The following is a 9,902-nucleotide window of genomic DNA, read 5'->3' as shown; positions in this document are numbered from 1 at the left end:
TGTCTCGCCGACTTCGACGCTCGCGACGCTTTGTTATTATTTTCTATTCCCTTTTTATTTTTGGCACAAGTTCGCCACATTAAACGTTTATTTCTTCTTGTTTATTTATTGTTTTTGGTCACCACCCGTGACAATATGTTTCTTGTTGTCCTGCGGTCGGTTGCATCTGCGATTGCCTAACTGAAATTATGTTATAAAAGCAACTACCACCCAATTTCTAAATTTGAGGGTGTCCAACGTTTCGAAAACAACCCGATTTCTTCTTCAGGGGCTTATTGTGGCCCTTAAAGAGCAGCTTTATTTTCTGAAACATTGGTTTCCCTCAGATTTAGAGGTTGATGCTTCCCAAGTAACACAGTTTATTGGTCATAACTTTGGCTTTTTGTCTGAATATGTAGGGCCCTGAAAACTATAAAAAGCCAAGGCATAACCAACCTTGATATTATTGGGCAAGAGCTTGTGTATTTTGACCATACATTGTATATCAGGTGCCAGAGTTAGGCGTCGCCCTTCACTGCCTGATAGTTCTGTTGTCACTTAGGTTCTCTTCCCCCCAGTTCCCGAGGAAATGCTAGGATTAGGCTTCACTTCAGGCTCTTTGGCTTTCGTCTGGCAACTTTGGGCCTCAATTTCCAAACAAGTGCCAGAGCTAGGCTGCATTACTCTGGTTAATCTGGTTAATACATGGCCTTTTTTTTTTTTTTTTGCTCACGTTGGGCAGTTCCGATATTATGTGGCAAGCCAAAAAGAGACAGACAATATAAAATAAAAAGGGGACTTTGGCACTAACTCCTTGGAAGAAAATATTTGATGCCCAAGCTAGGCTCCTAGAACTGTCGAACTCCGGCCAAGCTAAGTGTCCCTCTAGCGTGCTGACTGTGCAGTTATTTTATTTTCACATAATTTGTGGATGTGCATAACTGAGTTCTTGCCTGTTTAATAAACATTTCGATATTTCCATAAATACAATTGCATAGCTTTGCCCTAGTTGTAACCTAAAATGGTGCATATAACTGTAACCTAAAAAAGCACCTACTATTAGTCGTTGACACCGAAATAACCTAAAAATGGTGTTATATTTTGTGGAAAGTTTATTTTGTGACAAAAGCGCTCCCAACAATGCACTCATTTTATTTAGGAGTTAACTTTTTCGTAAAGTACCCTTTTTATGCTTTCGTATTGGCTCTTAATACCTTCAGCGTGCATAGGTAAATCCATGTTGCGTTCATGTCTAAATGTTTCACTGAATTTAGGTGCTCTCCTGCACATTTGTTAAGCGTGATTCTGACTGCATTACATAACCAGCTCTTGTACGGCGCGCCCTTTAATAAAAAAATTAAGTAAAGCTAATTTGATGATAGAAATATATACTTACAGAGACGAAGTTCATGTCGGCGGAATCTACTGTGTACAATAAAACATTATTCGCCAATCACGTCGCCCGAAGCAGATTTCCAGAATTTATGCGAAACAACACCTAGATCAACTAATGTATTGCGGTGTAAGGCATAATTTGAGCGTTATACGTAATATTTGAACATTTCTTTTATGCGTTCTAGTCTTTTATTGTGCGTGATACGTTTGTGGTTTATCCTACTGGCGTTTTTGCGTCACGTGACTAACCTTTATTTATTACGTTGGCATTTCTTTATCAATACATTGTATGTGTTTTATCCTCATTGCGCTAGTACTACAAAATATTGTTCCCAAGTAAAGATGTATAAAAAATTAACCCACACTACCGGAATAAATTAAAGCGGGGCAAAACCTTTGTCTCGACAAATATTTCCGAAGAATTTCTCACAGCAACGCAACCGCTGCCTAAAGTCGTAGCGAAGCCGGGCTGTACTCCTTCAGATACATTTACGTAAGCGTGACTTGGGGCTAAGAAGTTCTAGAGGCAATCATTAGCTGAGTGGAGCAGCATTTTTAACGAGCTCCGAATTATAACCACGCTTTCCGAGTGCTATACCTTTCTCATCCCGAAAGGAGGACACTGCTATTGCAGTTGAAGAAAGTGGGAAAGGGGGAGGGAGGAGAGAGGAGAAGGGAAAGACCGGAATTAAAACGGATGCTAGGACCGGGGAACGGAGATGCTCTAAATAATTTATGAGCCTGCGTTTAGTCTCGCTACGTTGTTTACCATCGTGTCCAGTGGTAATAAAATCCTCGGTAACCGAACTAAGTCAACAATTAGACGAATGTAGCGCGCGTGATTTGGAGGCAATCAAATTTTGAACTCTCCTTAAACGAATCGTAACTCTATGTACAGACGGCAGATGTTGGAAGCGATTTGTGTTTTCGTATCGTATGCTCAATATGGTAGCTAAAACCCATCTCTCCACCAGCCTGATAGGAGGGCAACACTCTAAGAAATCTGGTGCGTGTGCCTTCCCCTCAATCCCTAGGAGGGTCAATCGTTACAATCTACGAAGGGGGATAGACAAATGACAAGGCTAAACTTCCGCATGGTTAGAGCTAAGCAGTCTGCGCGTTGCGAAGAGCACTATGTTTCATCATGTTCAGCACCGCGGCGCAGACTGTTTTTCATATCTACACCTATTGGCGTCCACATAATTTGCCGGGCTCTCTCTGTAGACTGCAGCGTTTGGCTTCCTCAAGCGCTTCGCGGAAAAGAAGAGCCATCATATTCATTGAAGTGATGACGCCCGGAGCGCTGTTGTCTTCAGTCTACACTTGTCTGCTCAAACTCATCTTTATCGGAAGAGCCTACGCCGATACGCGGGCGAAAAATAATACATGAAAGCTACCGCTCGTGTGCTCAATTGAAGAGCCGTGAAGTGTAAGTCACTTATACCGCGTCAAATGTGAACGGTGCTGCTTTTCGTCATGTTTCTTTACGTGTTCTATATAATCTCTGCACCAAACATAAACATAAAATACCTAGTGACTTTGGCTTATGAAGCTGCTTGATAGGTCCCATTATCTCTTAGCGTTTGCAACCTCTGGACATAAGATAAAATAATAATAATAATAATGATATTAATAATAATAATAACAATAATAATAATACTTTATTTTCTGGTAGAGTCCGAAAACAGCCATGGACACCTTCTTATTAGGACACTGAAGGTAAGAATAGAAAGAAAAGCTTTGACCGGGGAAAGCTTTAGGACACTGAACAGTTTCACCATCAAACAGTATAATCATTTATATCATAATGAAGCCTCTACAGTGCATATCAATCAACGCAGTATAAGCATATATTACTATTAAAAAGAAGATGATGTGGTAGAAATTTGTTGTAGTGCTATTACGGAAATTATAAGCTTGTAATAAAGAAAACAAAAATCAATGCAATCAAAATAAAACATTAAACACTATCATGTTTTATAATTTCGAAGAAATTATATGCATATATGTTCATATCGGGGTCAGAAACTACATTATAGAAATACTGCATTATAGACATGGGCGAAGCATGAGGTGGGGTATTCGGGTGAAATAAGCATACCGCTCCGAATAGGGGCATGAAAGTTTACGGATGATGCAAGTGAAATACTATCGAATTTCGAATAATGATTTTGTGTAAAAAGAACAAATCAAGATTGACTCGTCATTTCAGTAGCACTTCTAAGTCAAGCTACTTCAAATTCAATAAAATAGTTCCACACCACGAAACTAAGTTCAAGTATTGAACATACAAAAAAGCAAAATAACGGAACAAAAATTTAAACCCAGAAAACTTATCCGTCATACGTAAAACCAGCCCCAACATTTGCTTTTGCTTTGCTTTGCTTTCTTTTCAGTGCCACACGAACAGCTATACGCCTTCTTAGTGGTGCACTACGTCTAAATAAAAAGAATTCGCATCGCAAGAACAAATGTTGACATGTGAGAACGAAAGGAAGACATCGACGCACATTCTAAATGTTCGTTCGCATCCAAAAATATCAATATCAAGTTCATCTAAGCTGGATTCGAATTTGTTATAAACCAGTTGCAGTCGCGTAATAGGGTCAGCCTTGTGTAAGATGGAAGGATAGAACAATGAGCGTATGCGAATAGACCGTTAGGGAACACGCAAATATATACTGTTCAGTAACGCTGTGCACTCAACAACACCATTAACAACTTTATGCAGGAACATGAAATCACGCGTCATTCGCCTCTTACACAAAGAGCGTAAGCCAATTTGTTTACATATTCTCTCATAGTCATAAAATGCCTTGGACTGCAAGTAACGATCATAAAAGACACGTATAAATTTTCTTTGCACACGCTCAATAATAGATGAGTTAGATTCTCCAATGCTGTTCCATACAACTGAAGAAAACTCGAGGCGGCTTAGCACAAAAGAGCGAAATAACATTAAAAAACACTGTGGGTTTCTAAAATTTCTCGATATACGCGTTATGATACCAAAAACATTTAGAGACGAGTTTACAATATTCATAACCTGAGGATTACACGAAATTTCTGTCTCTAAATACACAAAGGGAACTAGCGAGGATTGATGAAACATGCTATTTGAAAGTAAGACGGCTATATATAAAAACGCCAAGGTCACAAAGTGTAGATACACGCTAAATCCTGGTTTCTCCGGGTAGTGTATCGAAAAAATCAATCTGATCACGTTTCGTGGAATAGGAAATGATTTTAGTTTTCTACCGGTTAAGAAATAAAAGATCGCTTGAGCACGACAGTGACTCATGATTGACAACTTACTGAAGTAATAAACATTCGTGAGAATAATGAACACATAAATAAAGCTCGTCACAAATGAAGAGGCGAGGTAAGAAAGAATAACTGGGGAAACTGAAACGTTTAATGGGGGCGAACTTGTGCCCAGAAAAAATGAAAAGGAAACAAAAGATAACTGCAGAGCGTCGCGGGCGTCGAAGTCGGCGAAAGAGCAGAGTCGAACGCTGGGGCGAAACTGACTCCGCTCGCCATGCGGAGTCCCTTATGTACCCTCGTGGATTTCTTGATCATTCGGGGTAGAACGTTCTGTGCGTAGAACTTTCGGAACTCGGTCAGACAAGAATGTTCCCGAGCTTACGAGAAGGCCAAGTTGAAAGAATAAATAAAAGGACAGTCGCCTGACTGGAATTGAACCTACACCTTCCGCGCGACAGTCAAGCGCGGTAACCACTCGGCCACGCACGCGCTTGCTCGCAAACGCGCGTGGCATTACTCTCCCACCCCCTTTAAAAGCGCATCGTCTCCGATTCGACATGCCGGAAAACAAAAACAGCAAAACAAAAAAATAATGGCAAACTAAGTAGACTTGTGCAACACAATCCTATCGAGCGTATTACAAAACACAATGCATAGTCCTACCGATCGTAGTACGGCTTGAGGCGCACGACGTGGACGACGTTCGGTCGTGGGGGGGCGGCGTGATGAAGTCCGTGTTCCGTCGGACGTCACCTCGTAGTTCAGATCCCAGAGTCGACGAAGCACTTTGTAGGGTCCAAAGTAGCGCTTCAGGAGTTTCTCGCTGAGACGCCGGTGGCGAATCGGTGTCCACACCAACACCCTGTCTCCGGGCTGGAAGTGGACGTCCCGATGATGAAGGTTGTAGTGGCCAGTGTCGATACGTTGTTGGGCTTGAATCCGGAGTCTGGCGAGCTGGCGGACTTCTTCTCCCCGGTGGGCAACCACCTGGGCCTCGTCGCTTCCGTCGACAGCCGGTTCGTGGGGTAACATCGCGTCCAGCATTGTCGTCACTTTGCGACCATGAACCAGTTGAAAGGGTGTAACCCCCGTGGTCTTTTGCACGGCCGTGTTGTAGGCAAATGTGACGTAAGGCAACACCTCGTCCCATGTCTTGTGCTCCACGTCGACGTACATAGAATTCATGTCGGCGATGGTCTTGTTGAGTCTTTCCGTCAGCCCCTTGGTCTGCGGTTGGTACGCCGTGATACGACGATGGCTGGTGTGGCTGTGACGAAGCACTTCTTGTGTCAGCTGGGCCATGAACGAGGATCCACGGTCTGAGATCAGGACTTCGGGGGTGCCGTGCCGGAGGACAATAGACTCGATGAAAAACTTGGCGACTTCAACAGCCGTACCTGATGGAAGGGCTTTCGTTTCGGCGTACCGCGTGAGATAATCTGTGGCGACGATGATCCAGCGATTTCCTGACGTCGACGGCGGAAAAAGGCCAAGCAGATCTATTCCGATCTGCTGCAACGGTGAGGTCGGGGGAGCAATCGGCTGCAGGAGACCTGCCGGCTTCGTCGGCGGTTTCTTACGTCGCTGACGCTCCTGACACGACCGGGTGTAGAGGTGGACGGCTTTGGGGAGCTTTGGTCAGTAATACTTTTCTCGAATGCGGGCCAATGTTCGGCTGTAACCGAGGTGTCCGGACGTCGGGTCGTCGTGACATGCTTGAAAGATCTCCCGAAGGTCGATCGGGATTACCAGCAACCACGCTGTGTTGTTGTCCCCGAAGTTCTCTTTGTGGAGCACACCTTGTCGAATGGCGAAGGTCGGCAGCACTCGTGAGAAGGCACGTGGCATGGTACTCCCGCCCCCTTCCAGGTGCTCGATTAATGCGCGCAGCTCAGGATCGTCCCGTTGATGTCGTGACATGTCAGCGGTGTTCACTGCTCCTAGGAAGCACTCGTCATTGTCGTCGCTGCAGCCGGAAGGGGTTTCGATGGGGGCTCTGGACAGACAGTCGGCGTCGCTGTGCTTGCGGCGTGACTTGTAGACCACAGTCACGTTGAACTCGAGTAGTCGGAGACCCCATCGAGCGAGGCGTCCTGACGGGTTCTTGAAATTCGCATACAGTCATGTCTCGTTAATATGGACGCCTCCGTTCCCCAGAAAAATCGTCCATAATGTGAATCGTCCATAATAACGAATCAAGGTCAAAAACACAAACATTAGGTAATAATTGTTAAAAAAAAGCATTGTTTATTTCGCCAAAGAACGAGGAGATATGAGTTTGCACTGGCGCTTTCGATCCCACTTTAGTGTCCAAAAAGCGCAACACTTCGGCCACTTGAAGTGCACGTTCTCCGTCCCCCTCCTGCTCAAGGTAGGCGATCGCTGTCTCCTAGCCACGGCGAGCTTCACATCGAGTAACGGTTGGTCTTTCTTCTTCATCGTCTGTTTTTGTCGGCGCAAAGTTTTCGACAAGCTGATGGCCCTGTTGAGCGGATTCACCGACAAACTCCATGATCTGCTCGTCGCTCATAGGCTCCCAGCTGTTAGTCTCTTCGTCTATATCCAAGAATGCCGATTCCTCTTCATCTGGGTTTTTCTCCCCGAGTTGTCGAAGAGCTTCACGAAGGGCCGCGAGCGGAAGTTCATCCATCGGATTCTCCTCCTCCATAGCAGAGCTGTTAACAAGAATACCTGCGTGACGCCAGCAGTTCACAATGGTTTGAGGCCTCACCGCGTCCCACGCCCTCTTCAGCTTTTGAAGGCACCACCTCAAGTCAACAGTTTGCGGTTCGTTGTCTTCCGCGCAAGCGATGTAGTGCCGCACAAGTTCACCTCTGTAGTGTGCCTTAACCGCGCGAAAAATTCCTGCGTCTAAGGGCTGTATTTTGGCAGTCATGTTGGGTGGAAAGAACTTCAAGGTAAGGTTTTCATAGTCCGCACGAACAGAATGGCATGATGCGTTATCAACCAACAAAACAGCCCTCCTCTTCTCAGCCTTCAAGAAGCGGTCGAATTTTGCCAAGAAGATTTCAAATATCTTTCCTGTCATCCATGCTTTCTTGTTGCAATTGTAAGAGCAATACATGTTCGGGTCAAATGTCTTTCCAAAACATCGTGGTCGCTCCGCTTTTGCCACGACAATGGGCTTCCACTTGTGGGTGCCGCTCGCGTTGCACAAGAATCCCACCGTGATTCTCTGTTTGCTTCGCTTGTTTCCAGCCACAGGTTCGGATGCCAGAGTCAAAGATGCGCCCAACTTGTAAAAAACGCCAGTCTCGTCGAAGTTGTAAATATCATCTGGAGAATACTGAGCAAGAAATTCCGCAAGCTGTTTCCGAGCACTGGCAACGGCGGCTGTATCCAGGCTTCCACTCTCTCCATGAATACGGTGGCTTGAAATTCCATGCCTTCTCTTAAACCTACTGAGCCAACCCCTTGAGTAGTTCAGGTCATGAATGTCTGCATAACGACGTGAATATTGCAGACATTAAAATAAAACCACTCAAGAGAGAACAGTTATTTTAACGTAGATGCGTAATTGCACAAGAACGAGCAACTAGAAAAATCATTAGAAGAAACAACATTTTTGAAGAGAAATGCGTAACATTTTGAGAAAACATTTTCAAACTCAGTGCTTAAAAAGATACGCTCAGAACTCACTTACCCATCGTTGTGCCGAACTCCTTCGCCTTTTCTTGCAGCACCTCGTCGCTGACGGCGGCCCCTCTGGAGCGCATTTCCGCAAACCAGATGTTGACGGCCTCCTCCAACTTCTCAAACTTTGGGGGCCGCTGCCGGCAGGAACTGGAGCTGGCTGTGGGAACGCTCATCCATTTCTTTGATTCTTTTAGAATTGCGTGGACTGTCGATTTTCCGAGATCAACGCCAAGGTTTTTTCTACTCCACTCTTTCACGTACTGAACAGACGCTGAAGGCGTTTCAATTTTAAATTTGCATATCTCCTTTTTCAGCTGAGCAGAAAGCTCTGTCCGTTTACGCTTAACACCTGTCATCGTCTCCACCTCCGAAATGACCGGAAAAGCGTCCAGCCTTGCCTCTTGCCTCTTATGCACAACGAATGTGATTCATCACGTATGCCGACCCGGAAGGAGATGGCATACGTTTAAGCTTGAAAGACAAGAAACAAAAAAAAAAAAATCGACCACCTTCAGGCGCGCAGGTCTTATCTCAAGGGCGGAGGACAATAGTGAATTCCGGGTACAAACCGTCACCTCTACGATTCACTAACCTTTTCTTCTGTCGGGTATGTGGACTCGCCTTCAAAGTAACCAGACGGGTAACAAAAAGGCAATGGTGAATTCCGAGTAGTACACACTGGGGTCACTAATATTTTTTTTTTCGTGGACACGTGTCTATATTAACGAGACGAAAATGCCTGTATTTTCCCGTTTCGTCCCCAAAATAGCCGTCCATAGTCCGGACTGCGGGTTTCTGTATTAACGGGACAGAATTGCATGGCGGGAGACCCGTCGCCAAAAATTTCGTCCATATTGCGGGGTGTCCCGATTAACGGGGTCCATATTAACGAGACATGACTGTACCAGCAAAGCGAGTGGTGGTCCGTCACCACGCGGAACGGGCTCCCGTACAAGTACAGACGAAACTTCCTGAATGCCCAGACGACCGCAAGGCATTCTTTCTCAGTCGTGGAGTAATTTTTCTCCGCCTTGGACAGTGTCCGACTTGCGTAGGCAATGACTCGCTCGATGCCTTCTTGCACTTGGATCAGTACTGCGCCTAGTCCCGCGTTACTTGCGTCCGTGTGAATCTCTATTTCCGCATTCTGATCGACATGTCCTAGCACAGGAGGATTCTGCAGTCGTCGTTTCAGCTCGTCGAATGCCTGCTACTGCTCCTCAGCCCATTCGAACTTCTCGGCGTCCTTCGTGAGGTTTGCGAGCGGTGCGGAAATTTTAGTGAAATCCCGAACGAAGCGTCGATAGTAGGCGCAAACTGCAAGGAGTCTTCGCAGGGCCTTCTTGTCTGTCGGTGCTGGAAATGCCGCGACGGCGCGAGTCTTCTCGGGATCTGGGCGGACGCCTTTTTTACTAACCACGTGGCCTAGGAAGTTCAGTTCGTCATAGGCGAACCGGCGCTTTGACGGCTTGAGTGTGAGTCCGGCGGTCTGAATGGCTTGGAGAACAACTCGGAATAGTCGCAAGTGCTTGCCGAAGTCACTTGAAAACACTACAACGTCGTCAAGGTAGACGAGACAGCTATGCCACTTCAACCCTGCCAGT

General features: G+C 45.5%; 1 protein-coding gene across 1 annotated transcript; it reads right to left on the bottom strand.

The window, feature by feature from the left end:
• Positions 1 to 7,030: 7,030 nt before the first annotated feature.
• LOC121833120 (tigger transposable element-derived protein 6-like) lies at positions 7,031 to 7,726 on the bottom strand. The gene has a single exon (XM_042286220.1). The coding sequence runs from the start codon at positions 7,724 to 7,726 to the stop codon at positions 7,031 to 7,033; it is 696 nt and encodes a 231-aa protein (XP_042142154.1).
• Between the last annotated feature and the right edge of the window lie 2,176 nt (positions 7,727 to 9,902).

The sequence above is a fragment of the Ixodes scapularis genome, unplaced genomic scaffold (assembly GCF_016920785.2).
Source record: "Ixodes scapularis isolate PalLabHiFi unplaced genomic scaffold, ASM1692078v2 PGA_scaffold7__128_contigs__length_106722199, whole genome shotgun sequence".
In the NCBI taxonomy this organism is placed as follows: domain Eukaryota; kingdom Metazoa; phylum Arthropoda; class Arachnida; order Ixodida; family Ixodidae; genus Ixodes; species Ixodes scapularis.
This window is presented reverse-complemented; position numbering and strand designations above follow the sequence as displayed.

Bases quoted from the DNA above. Each gene is read 5' to 3' on its own strand.
- LOC121833120 (XM_042286220.1), bottom strand. From the start codon at position 7,726: ATGTATTGCTCTTACAATTGCAACAAGAAAGCATGGATGACAGGAAAG.